Source organism: Salminus brasiliensis, chromosome 16 (genome assembly GCF_030463535.1).
Source record: "Salminus brasiliensis chromosome 16, fSalBra1.hap2, whole genome shotgun sequence".
Classification (NCBI taxonomy): domain Eukaryota; kingdom Metazoa; phylum Chordata; class Actinopteri; order Characiformes; family Bryconidae; genus Salminus; species Salminus brasiliensis.
In genome coordinates, this window is record NC_132893.1 from 6,217,982 (window position 1) to 6,230,924 (window position 12,943).

General features: G+C 40.8%; 1 protein-coding gene across 1 annotated transcript in view; it reads left to right on the forward strand.

Moving 5' to 3' along the window:
- rfx3 (regulatory factor X, 3 (influences HLA class II expression)) overlaps nucleotides 1–12,943 on the forward strand; it is a 28,356-nt gene that overhangs the window by 9,231 nt on the left and 6,182 nt on the right. Inside the window, exons 2-16 of the mRNA XM_072658592.1 lie at nucleotides 679–803; nucleotides 1,845–1,933; nucleotides 6,826–7,084; nucleotides 8,229–8,303; nucleotides 8,648–8,829; nucleotides 8,944–9,063; nucleotides 9,516–9,640; nucleotides 9,725–9,840; nucleotides 9,940–10,055; nucleotides 10,148–10,302; nucleotides 10,473–10,570; nucleotides 10,957–11,106; nucleotides 11,436–11,644; nucleotides 11,990–12,143; nucleotides 12,672–12,714. Of these exons, the coding sequence (XP_072514693.1) occupies nucleotides 684–803; nucleotides 1,845–1,933; nucleotides 6,826–7,084; nucleotides 8,229–8,303; nucleotides 8,648–8,829; nucleotides 8,944–9,063; nucleotides 9,516–9,640; nucleotides 9,725–9,840; nucleotides 9,940–10,055; nucleotides 10,148–10,302; nucleotides 10,473–10,570; nucleotides 10,957–11,106; nucleotides 11,436–11,644; nucleotides 11,990–12,143; nucleotides 12,672–12,714 (2,011 nt within the window). The 5' untranslated portion in view covers nucleotides 679–683. The remainder of the gene's footprint in view (nucleotides 1–678; nucleotides 804–1,844; nucleotides 1,934–6,825; nucleotides 7,085–8,228; nucleotides 8,304–8,647; nucleotides 8,830–8,943; nucleotides 9,064–9,515; nucleotides 9,641–9,724; nucleotides 9,841–9,939; nucleotides 10,056–10,147; nucleotides 10,303–10,472; nucleotides 10,571–10,956; nucleotides 11,107–11,435; nucleotides 11,645–11,989; nucleotides 12,144–12,671; nucleotides 12,715–12,943) is intronic.

The following is a 12,943-nucleotide window of genomic DNA, read 5'->3' on the forward strand; positions in this document are numbered from 1 at the left end:
GGACTTTAATTTTTACCATTATGCACACCTAATTTGAATTTTCGGGTGCAGAGCGTTTCTCCCGTGCTTATTTTTCTGATTTCAGTAAGAAAATGCTTTAACCCTTTAAAGCCGAGTGTATCATATATCATACATATTTTAAACCTCTGCACCATCAGTGTGATGAGCTGTGTGATTAAATATATAATAAAAAAAGAGAATAATTAATCATGTAAATTAGGAAATATCAGATACATGTTTTCTACCCCCTGGAGGACTATCCATGCACCTCATGCATCACAATAGCTGCAGATTTTTACATTCGAAATGACCTGAGAAATATTTCGGAGGCAGTTCAGAGTATAAAGAGTTAAACGGTTTTGTGTCCTAGAGGTTTTAGTTTAAGAAAATTTAGGAAATTCCAGATGTATCAGAAATCCTGCTTACAGCTGGTCAGACTTACTCAGTAAAGCACTATTACAATACATACTAATGAACATTCCTACAAAAAGTAGTGATTTCCGAGCAGACATGCTAGAGCGTTTCTCGGAGTAAAACTCTGGTTATTTTATTCGTCTCGTTTTGAGGGGGTGTATGACATTTTATTTTATAGGTTCAGGTCATGCCTGTCATGCGGCCCAATGCTCAATTCCATGCCTTTTACTGTCTCTCCTCTTCCCTCTGTCTCCTCTCCTGCAGGCGCCATGCAAACCCCAGAGGCAGGCGCTGACTCTGCGTCTACAGTGCCCCTCCAGACCAGCGTGCCTGTGCAGCCTGCCGTCACTGCCCAGCAGGTGGCCTCTCAGGTGCCCGTTCAGCAACAGGTGAGCCCTTCTCTGATTCCGCCACCATTTATTTTAGCTGCTGCTGATCTGCTGTGTGTATTGTAGTTCATTTTAGGCAATTAATTGAATTTAAGGCCTTAAAGGCTTAAAGGGCCCAAATTCTACATAACTTATAACATTAGTGTGGGTTTATGTACCTAAGCCATAATTAATTTTCCTCTGGTAATCCCGTAGAATTCAACGTGCTGCTTATGTGTGAGGCTAAACTGCTGTAGACGGATAAGTTTACAGTACTGTGCAGATTTTTAAGCACCTAAGCACATTATTTAAGTTTTTATTGATATAAGAACTTCAGATCACATTAGGACAGATGCAGGAAAATTACAGAGCTTTGTAAATGTGCTTGAATCTTGTGAACAGTAGTGTATGTAAATGTCACCTTACAAAAGAAATAGATTCAAGGGGTGCAGCGAAACCTTTGATGGGCACAGAAGGTACAGTTTTAGCAATGTTACCACACACTGCTTTGATTTTTAATACAAATACTTTATGAAAATGCTTAAAGCATGTATTCAGACACTAATTGTAGCACTAAAAAGGTGGTGGAGGTGGTCCACGGTAGAGGTGGTTTCTATGCAGTCAATGATAATTTAGTGAAAACATTTGATACCTAGCAACTATCTAATATTCTCTATTATGGTATTACTGTGATCATAATATAAGTTTATTAAACATATTTCTAGGTGTTTCCAGGTGTTTCTAGGTTTTAAGTAATCAGATCTAGAGGAACTGTTTTTCTGTTTGAAGATAATGATGCAAATTTGTTTGACGTTTTATGGGAAGTAGTTCTCCATGTAAAATAAAACTACACCAAAAGAGAAAATTACTAACAAGTATTGAAAATTTCATATTATTGAAATATCATCTATATTGACTAGATTATTATAAATTTACTAGATTATTATAAATGTAAAAAATAAATAAATAAATAAATAGAATAAAATAAAATAAAATGTCGATTATCCTGTAGCAATATAGATTTACTAAAACAACTCTTTTCCTGTCGTCTGTCCTTGCCAGGCCCAGACTGTTCAACAGGTTCAGCATGTATACCCAACACAAGTGCAGTATGTGGAGGAGAACAGCGGCGTCTACACTAATGGAACTATGTGAGTGCCTGTCCCCTTTAGAAGGATTTATGAAAGCAGCTGCTAAGTGAGGATGCCCTGGTTTATGTATGTTGAATGTCAGCTGTTGCCTGATTCACAAATATTTTCCTAAGAAAAAAAGCTTATGAAGGATCTTAAGGACTTTTGGTGGGAAGTTGCATTTAAAAACATTCTAATGAATTTCTTAGTGTTTATTGTAAGTTCTCAATTATTCTCTTAAGAAAATCTTAATTATTTTTTTTAAGATTTTCTTAAAATAATTGTCATTGTTTTCTTATTTAGGCCAATTGGAGAACAGACTAGTATGCTGTATTTCACAGCTGACCAAAACAATGCAAAATAGCATTTTTAATTTTCCAGTAATCAGGTAGACATAATTAACTAAGCATCCACACATTTTCAGTAAACAAAAGCTAGAAGTGAATGTTCCCTTTTGTAAACACTAACAGTATTTTAAGAACAAACTTCCCAACAAATTCCAGTTAAATTAGACATTTAATTCTATAATTCAACTCATCATTTTAGAGGCTGATCTTCTGACTTTTTACACTACAGACAATTGTGAGGCTGAGGCTGTAATATAATATGAACATTTTTATTAACATATTTTGTTTTGGACAATATCAGTTCTTAGATTCTTTCTTAAGTGAAAAGTTGAGGGTTTTTTTATTTAATAATTAATGGTGTGTTCACTATTGTTTTATGATCCACTTCGGCTGATCTCCTGCTACCTTGTGTTTTAATTACCAGTTCCTTTAAATTCCAAATGTGTTTAATAGCGCACACTCTGAGCTAGAGCTGGGCAATATGACGATATTTTATAGTATCGTGATAGGTTTAGTTTTTGTGATAACTTTATGCTTTTCTAAGTATATCAAGGATGCCATTAGTGCTTAATACACGCTTATCAGCTGCAGGTTTCATTACAAACAGTTTAATTAGGCTGATTTAATTAGATGAAGAGCAGCAGATGAAGAAAAATCACTGTATTCAGTACGGGAGAGTCTCTGAATAGTAGTTTCTAAGAATCTGTTGCTACTGATGTTTGTAGTCTGTGATTACATGTATTGTGATAAATATTGCGTATCACAAAAAGGTCTTTAAATATTGTGATATGGTATTTTACAAGAACCGATGGTTGTTGTGTAGTACTTATTGGAGAACTGTTTTACGGTGATGTGTAAACACTGTAGCTCAGTTTCATGACTCCATACTCTCTATTCAGTGCACATCAAATCTCCCTAAACTGTGTGTTTTTCACTCAAATAGTGCTCCGATTGCTAAACATGTGACTGTGACTGATTATGAATGGCTCTCTGGTAAATCTGTAATACGCTGTTTTAGTGTGGAAACCTTTATTTCATGTTTTCCATACTACACAATGTAGGGAGCAGGATTGTCTTCCATTTTATATTGCTGTAATGAGTGGTAGCTGCTCCTTTCTCTCTGCTTTGAAGACATGATTAATGCTGGGTTTAACCCAGAGGCAGTGCATGACACGTCTTCCCATTAAAGGAGGACATTGCTGTGAAAACAGCTAATATTAGAAAGCTAGCCAGTTGCACTAAAGCCGTGGTCAGTCGCAGAACTGGATGTTTATTTTTCTGAGAAACGTGAGCACTCCGCGCTCAAGGTTGACATCCAGGCATTGTGGCTCCTCTACAATAAAACCTGAACTTGGATGGAAACCAGATAACTGAGAAACATTCATGTGTTCACACACACATACGACACACAGGACAATAAATAAGTCCAGAGACCGTCTCCAAGTTCAGCATTTGACCTAATTCATCATGAAGCTAAAGCTTCTTTTTTTAGATTTTCTGTACTACCTAAAATGATGCATCTTTAACCCATTCGTACAGTGAACACACACACATACACACTAGTGATTAAACGCTCACAGTGACTGTGTGCACACATGCCCCGAGTAGTGGGTAGCCATCATTGCAGCGCCTGGGGAGAAGAGAGGATGAAGGGCCTTGCTCAAGGGACCAACAGTGGCAGCTTGCGGAGCCCTGTTGTGCTTGGGTATCAAACCCACAACCCTGTGATCGATAGCCTGGTGCTCTAACCGCAAAGCCTTCACTGCCCCAAAGGGGGCTTGAATGTAACCGCTACACCATTCAACAAGGTGGAGGCATGAGCTGACTGGTGCTACTGTGGACACCTTATACGTTTATAATTCGATTATTTGATGAAAAAAATAACGTTAACGCAAGTGTTTAATTATTATGTAAATTATTCCTTTTTGAAATATTCCTAACAAATGTGGAAATCCCATATTCAATTGTGAGAATAAACATTAAAAGAGATGCCGATTTTAACACCAGTCCACATCTGGTGTACCCCATTCAGCCAATCAAGCATTTCTGAGGGCAGTAATTAGTTGGATCAGGTGGGTGGATCAGGGTTTGATTCAAAGTCTGGCAGAAGGTCAGAAGCTCTCCAGGAGCAGGGTTGGAGACCACTGATACAGTGGGTCCAATAAATAGGCTTAGACCTGCGGTGCTCCACTGCTGCTTAGTAAGCAGTAAGTTTTTTTTTTTTTGCAGTTAGCAAACTGAAATGAATAAGTTTGTTAGCAAAGCTGATGACCTGCTGCTTCTCAGTTTTTTTTTTAGGTTGCCTAGTAGCGAAACACATTCACCAGTGTCTTTCCTTACATTTAGCTGAAGTGTCCCATGGAGAAGCACTTCACTTCTTTTTTTTTTTTTTTTTTTTTGTTTGTTTGTTTTATTTTGTTTTATTGGAGGATGGAAACCTCTCAGCAGCCCCGTGACAGCTTCCCTTCGCCATGTCACACAAACCTGTCAGCCGTCGACTCCTCTCTTTTGATGGCACTTCAGCCCCAGCGGGGGTGTGAATTGTGTGCAGTCACCTGGTGATGACCACAAGTATCAACAAGTGGCCCTGAGAAAGAAGCCATCCTCTCGCTCTGCTGGGCTTGAGAGGCAGAGAGCACTTCACTAAGCTCTCCCGCTCGTCGGGGGCGGCTACACGGGCATTAGCGAAGGCTGCGGCGCGGTAAGACGGGCTGTACAGTGAAACGTTTTCACTAAATGACCCATCTGGTCACCTGCTGTTCCAAGTGGCTTTTGGAGGATTTCTTGCATACAAGTCCATCTTTTGTAGGGCTGTGTATTGGCAAGACATTGTCGATGCAATGAGCATCACGATACAGGGGTTACAATTGAATATATTGTGGTAATATTAGGATACTGGACGCAAGACGATATATTGGGCTTTTTTGTTTGTTTGTTTGTTGTTGTTTTTTTTTTATCAATTTTTGTAAAAACTATCATAGTATGAAATGGGCCCTCTTCTGCATGCAATTTCAGTGAAAGATAAGTTGACTCCTTTGCAGAATGACAAATACACCAAACTCCTTAAACGGTCTTTCAAACAAAGCAGCAGGCAGATGAAGCCGCGAGAATGTGTATCAAATCGATTCCAGTTTTTCCGCTGTTCAGGATTTCTGTAGACGGAAGGTAATGTGCTTAAAATGTTTAATACAGCTGTCAGAACAATTATTCCTGTGACACTAATGCGACCCCCCCCCCCCTTGCTTTTGCACAGATTTCAAAACAGTCAGTTTTCTTGTACTTCACATCACCACACAGTACAATCTCCTTCATTACTGCATCATTTCTTTTCCATTAGATACTTCAGCGCAGTTTGTGATGAACATTAATCTACTATTGTTTTATAATGAGATACAAACCAAAATGGCTGAAAAAATGCTGTGAAACCATTTCCGAAGAGACAATGTCGTAATGAATCTGCACGTTGTAATGAGTTAGCTTAATTCTGTGCAATCAGAGTCATATTAATGATGTTTTCGTGTTTTGTATACAGCAATAACTTGTGCCGTGATTGTTTAAATATTATAAACTAAACCACAAATGAGATTTCTTTGCTTTATTCAATATCTCGAGCATTTTCAGAATAACAATAATCTGTTACATGAGAAATATTGTACTGAAATTTTCTGTTTATTGGATCTTTGTCCGGTTTTCTTTCACTTTTTAAAAACATGAGACATTCTGGATACTGTAGCTATTCTTAAGTGTTTTACATGTTTTTTTTATTTTTTTGTCTTTTTACAATCATGTTCAGCTCTGTATTTCTTTACATTTGGATTTTTAAAATTATATATATATATATACACACACACACACACACACACACACACACAATGGTGTAAAAGTGAATTATACTACCAATCTGTAGGGGGAGCCCACGTAATGCTGCTTGATCAAGGCAAATTAGCCTTGTTTGGAAGCAGTTTGCTTTTTCTTTCACTGAGTTGGTGGATGTAAAGAAGGGCTGCATCCAAGTAGCTGATTTGGATATCATCCTGATATGGGAGTCATGTGGACCCACATGCTAGTCAGCTCTGATAGTGGTCACTGAGACCAGGAGCTAGAAATGAGAGAAAACCAAAGAAAGCAGACCCGAAAGGAATTTTTACTACTTTGTTCAGACAAATAAACTTTTATGAGCATATGCAGATGCCACAAGCTACACTAAATGTCCAAATGTTTGTGGACACCCCTCCTAATAAGTGTATTTTTTAAGTTGCACCCAAGTATTGCCAATCACCTAGGACTCTAGAGCAGATAAACATGAACCTATTCCTAATTGAGCTGTGGAGCAGTGGAATTGTTTTCTCTGGATTGATGGTGAGTTGGGGATGATTGTGCAACGCCCTGACCTCACTAACTCCTCACTGAATGCAATCAAATACTCACTTAAATGCCCCGCAATGTTCTAGAAAGCCTTCCCTGGACAGTAGAGACAGTTATTCCAATAAAAGCTGAATAACTTGATGGGTATATTGTAGCCATTTATTCATGATTTCTTTGTGTTTATATTTTTTTAATAAACAGACGGACGTACTCCTACACAGAGCCCCAGATGTACAGCCAGAACAGCAGTGGGAACTACTTTGACACGCAAGGCAGCTCGTCTCAAGTGACCACTGTGGTGACGTCCCACAGCATGGCCAATAACGGCAACGGGCTGTCGATGGGCCTTTCCAGCGGCCAGATCATCAGCAGCTCAGGGGCCTATCTTATTGGGGGCAACTCAATGGACAACTCAGCCCCTCACACTGCAGCCCAGACCACCAGGGCCTCCCCAGCCACAGTAAGTCCTGCTACCCAGCCTGTTTCCCAACTGCAGCAGCCAATCCCAATGCTTTTTTTATTTTTATTTTTTTTTATTTTTTTTACTTATATTTTTAACATGGTTCTCCAACTCTGTCGAGCTCACCTCACCTCAATGTTAGTTGCCAGATTTAGTAGGTGTTTTTGAGCAGGGAAATTACAAAACTGCTGGACACTCTAGGAGGATCCTCTAGGATCAAAATTGATGAACTTTGACATAAAGAAAACGACTATTTCAGTGTTGTTGTTTTTTATTATCATTTTACCATTTACCACAGATGTCTTCTTGCACTTAGAAGTAAGCAGGGCACCCATTCATTTAACCCCTTACACTCTAGGAGAATTATTTAGTTATATATCAAGATGCAGAAACGATTTGGTAACCATTCAGTGTCCCCCAGGGTTCCATTGCGGGGCCTATGGAATTGATGTTAATTATGATATTAGTAATGTAGTTGAGAAGGTGATGTGTAGTTGAGAAGTGTGGGCTTAAGTACAGGGTCTAAAGAGTTAAAATGAACAGTAGAAGCCAGTGGGCTGTTGCTAAAACAGCAGGCATTAAGTAGAGATTATCTTGAGGAACATTGGACTATTCCTTTAGTTAAACATTTCCATTCATTAGCTTCGCTGTGAGCCAGGTTCTACATCAGTTTGGACCTCTGGTGGTAAGGTATGGTGGTGTTCTGTGATGGACCTGAGTACTTCTCTGCTCTTTGGAGATTCTGTTTTTCAAATCCCTATTTAAAAGGAATGCTTCTCCCAAACATGTTAAGTGAGCCAGAGCGAGTGGGGAGCAGTTAGCACTACCTCTTTTGTGTGGTGCTACCTGACCCTACTAGTACAATTTTCAATATTTATATATTTTGAAGAGAATTGTTCCTTTACACCATGCAGGCTTTGTGAATGTTTATCTGCTGTGCTGTCTTGTGTTGTGTCTGATTTGGTGGTTGGGAGGCTTAAAGCAGTTGATTTTATTTTCTGCTACTCTGTACTGATTGCTGCGTAATGTGGTTTTCAGTATGGGTCTCTGTCGCTACAGCTTTTTATTTTATTCATTTATTTTCCCTTCTCCTTTGTTATGTTATGTTTTCCCCGTCTTTTCCTTTTGCTCTTTGGTCTATCAGATTGAAATGGCGATTGAGACGCTCCAAAAGACTGAGGGTTTGTCCAGTCAGAGAAGTTCGCTGCTCAACAGCCATGTAAGTTGCAACCATGAAATTGATGCCTTGCTCTTCTCTTCGCCATCTGCCCCTTGTGCACACTTTTGCGCTCTCTGTCTAAAGCTGTTTTCCTTCCTTATTAAGGTGTTGGGGCTTGAGCAGATGTCTTTCATTTTTTGGCACATTCCCTATTGTTTTAGATTAGTGTGCAGAAAAATAGGCATCTTGTTTCCAAAAGGTTTATATGTATTCCGAACCAAATGAAACCACTGTTGTGTTTTTTCCATCCTTTAAATGGCTGTTTATTAAGAACATGCATAGATGTGTGTAGACCTGCACAGTGCAGTGTGTAGATGGTCATGGCGGACTGTGTTCTCCCACAGCTTCAGTGGCTCCTGGATAACTATGAGACTGCAGAAGGAGTGAGTCTGCCTCGCTCCACGCTCTACAGCCACTACCTGCGCCACTGCCAGGAGCAGAAACTGGACCCGGTCAATGCTGCATCGTTCGGAAAACTCATCCGTTCCATCTTCATGGGGCTGCGCACACGCCGCCTGGGAACCAGGTACACTCGTCTACAGGCCTGCACTGCTCACTCTGAAGTTTTTTTTCGGCTTTTTCTCTTGGTTATTGGATGCAGTGACACACTGGCTCACTGTGCTCTGTTTTCTGACTGCAGAGGGAACTCCAAGTATCATTATTATGGGATCCGGGTGAAGCCAGACTCGCCTCTGAACCGGCTGCAAGAGGACATGCAGTACATGGCACTGCGACAACAGCCTGTCCAGCAGAAACAAAGGTACATAGTCTATAAGTAATTTTGTATTTTTTAATCTTAGCATTTAGATATTATTCCGCCTAGATAGTGTGATTATAGTCTAGCTATAGCTTTTAATCTGTTTTATTTACTGTAGAAGTCAGTCCGGTGCACCCAGTTGACATCAAAACAGACTTGTAAAACTGCTGCATAAACTTGCTGCAAATATTGATAATCCATCAATTTTTTTAAGTGTATAAAACACATTCTATTCGATTTCTGAATATTTTACATATAGAGGCATATATGGTGAGAGCAAGCAAGATCTTATTGTAGTATTCTATATCATATTTTGGTAAATGTAGTGCATCTCTGATAACAACGAATGCATGAATATCCCTCAAGCGATTGTGCCGTGAGGTACCACAAACCAAAAATCTGTGAATGCCCCCCACATGCCCAACTTCACACCCTCATGTGATTGGTTTCATCAGGTTCAAGCCAGTGCAGAAAGTGGACGGGTTTTCAGGAGATAACTATTCCAGCAGCGGCCAGCACACTCCCAGTGCTGCTGAGCAGACAGTCATCGCACAGAGCCAGCACCATCAGCAGTTCCTGGGTAAAGTTGGACAGCTGGAGCCTCATTACCATGAGTGTATTTAAGCCACAAATCATTTTAACCTACCCTATGGTCACCCCACAGATGCCTCTCGGGCCCTTCCTGAGTTTGTAGAACTTGACCTAGGAGAACATGGCGTAGAGGGCATCAACTTGGAGGATATCAAAGCCCTTCAGACACTGTACAGAGAACACTGCGAGGTTAGTGTAGTGGCATAATCTGTTTGGACATATGTCCCATAGTGTGTGTGTGTGTGTGTGTGTGTATCTTCAATTGGCTCTCTGTCTCCCTACCTGTAGGCCATTTTGGATGTGGTCGTAAACCTCCAGTTCAGCCTGATTGAGAAGCTGTGGCAGACGTTCTGGCGCTATTCTCCTTCCAACACTGTAGAGGGAGCCACCATCACACAAAACAGGTCTGTTCATTTTCCTTAACTCAATCCCCATTGTCACACATCCACACAAGTGCACAATCGTAAACCTTTTCGGTCTATGTGGACTGGTGCAGCGGGGTGAGCGAGATCGAGGGTCGTCTGCCGCGAGCCAGGCTGCTGCTGCTGTGCCGGAGTGAGGCCGTGCTGAAGTGGATGAGTGCCTGTGATCACCTGATGTACCAGGCCCTGGTGGAGATCCTCATCCCTGATGTACTCAGACCCATTCCTAGTAAGCAGGCTTTTTTGGTTTCCAAGATGTCTTGAGGAACTGCTTCCAAGTCTGTGACACATCCAGCATGCTTAAATTTACACATTTCCCCCACACCAATTAGAGTCTACCAGGCTAATGTAGCTAACATTTACCGTTAGGTCATATAAATTCTGTTTTGTCCCCTCCAGGTGCCTTGACTCAAGCCATCCGTAACTTTGCCAAAAGCCTTGAGGGCTGGCTCACCAACGCCATGAGCGCAATTCCCCAGAAGATGATCCAGACCAAGGTTGGCTCAATGTGCTATGAACGGAGGCCCTCTGTTTTAGGCGTTTGCATGGCTGTTCTAGTAAATGCGTTTGGAACAGCTCACCGTAGTGCTAATAAAAGCTACTGGGGAGCTATTGTAATTATCAGATTTACACAATGCTGCCACCACAAGCTAACATTCATTACTCTACTTATTCTAATGGCTTTCTGAATTACATTGAAAGAAGCTCGCTCTCTAGAAGACAAACATGAAGAATGGTGTTTGTTGTTTTATTTTATTTTTATTTTTATTTATTTTATTTTTTTTTTATTTTGCAGTCGTGCTGTTTCTAGGCAAGAATATATGCCAGTGATGCAATGTTCCATCACTCATAACATTCCTCTTTTGACTCTTTTTTTGCTCAGGTATCTACTGTTAGTGCCTTTGCTCAAACCCTGCGCAGATACACGTCCCTGAACCACTTGGCCCAGGCAGCGCGCGCTGTACTGCAGAACACCTCCCAGATTAATCAGATGCTCAGCGACCTCAACCGTGTTGACTTCGCCAACGTGCAGGTACCAACTCGCTTGAACTTTCTCTAGCTTAGAGGTATTTTCCACATCAGCTGTTTTTCACCAGTAGGTTCACCTGAAACATCATGAAACTTGCGGGCACTTTTCTTTTGATTCAAGTGTTTTTATTTATTTTATTTTTTTTGTGAAAAAAATTAATTGTGTTGTTTTTTTGTTTTTTGTTTTTTTTTCCACAAACATTACTGTTTGTTACTGCATTAATGCTGCAAACTGTAAAATAGTAAAAAAAAATAATTTGTAAAACAACTACTGTCCTACTATACACTTTATTATTATCTGTGAAGATGATCATGGCTACATTTTCTGTACAGGAGCAAGCCTCTTGGGTGTGCCAGTGCGAGGAGGGTGTGGTCCAGCGGCTAGAGCAGGACTTCAAGGCCACGCTCCAGCAGCAGAGCTCCTTGGAGCAGTGGGCTGCCTGGCTGGATAACGTGGTCTGCCAGGTCCTCAAGCCCTACGAGGATCGGCCCAGCTTCCCTAAAGCTGCCCGCCAGTTCCTCCTCAAGTGGTCCTTTTACAGGTGTGTCTCAACACCTCAGTCAACATGCCTCACATGCAGACCCCCTTCCTGTTGCCTGTTATCCTGTTTAGAATCTGCTGAAAAAGCAGTTGTAGTTTCTTAAACATTACCCTCAGCTTCAAGACCTATCATCAGAAGGGCTTTTTCCTTGTCTAGCTAGACTGTACCTTTTAAGCCTAAAAGCATTTTTTTAAACTTCTGTACAGAATGTAATGGAATATTGGGTCATTTTGGACACCTTTATAGAGCTCAAAGCCTAAGTGATCATGGCACATTGTGTTTCAAGCAAGCAGGGTCAAGCTTTTGTGTCACTATATGCCTGCTTCTCGTCCTGTAAACTCGCAGCTCAATGGTGATCAGAGACTTGACCCTACGCAGCGCCGCCAGTTTTGGCTCCTTCCACCTGATCCGCCTACTCTACGACGAGTACATGTTCTACCTGGTGGAGCACCGTGTCGCCCAGGCAACTGGAGAGACGCCCATCGGGGTCATGGGAGAGGTAAGGACAAGGCCATCTCCGCTGCCTCAGCACTGTGCAGTCTTGCAGCATCCCAGGGACTTACTGCTTTGTGTGGCCCAGCATGAGTGCCAGTGCCTTTTCAGAAGCTTTGAAATCACTCTTTATATGAAATATAAATGAATTGAATTGAATGGCCTTCTCTTTTTTTTTTCTTTTTTTTTTTTTAATCCATCGTTTAGTGAAAATGCTTTATTCGTTCTTAGAAAAATGCAGTGTTCACACCTTGGTATTGTGTTGTAATGCTTTCAGTTACAGCACATTACATTGCTCTGTGCTCTGATGGCTCTGCTATGCGACAGAGCATTCATGGCCCTAACTGATATATTGAGTGTAAATTGAAGGATAACAGAACCACTATAGGCCACTATAAGCGACCGAGACTTGTTAATTGTAAGGTCTAAAGGTAATGACGCAGACCTGGGCTGATTTGGACCGGCTCGTAAGGATATTGCAGAGTGGAGTTTGTTTTGATGATAATTATTTCTTTTGTGTTGCCTTTTTTTCTAGTTTGATAACCTGAATACCATGTCGCCTGCCAACATTGACAAAGGTGAGCAATCCTCTGCTAATATGCAATTTGAATGCTTCTGGGCAAGTGTAGCAATTTGGATCCAGTGGGGTGTCTGTACAAGCTTTTGTGAGTCAGATTTCTTGATGGACCATTACTGTGAAAACGCTGCCCTCAGTAGGCTGGAATTAATGTGAGCAGTGTTTTAAACGTTGAAGGTTTTCTTCCTCGCTGGCTGTAAATAAACACATAGGAAAGAGACAGATTGTTG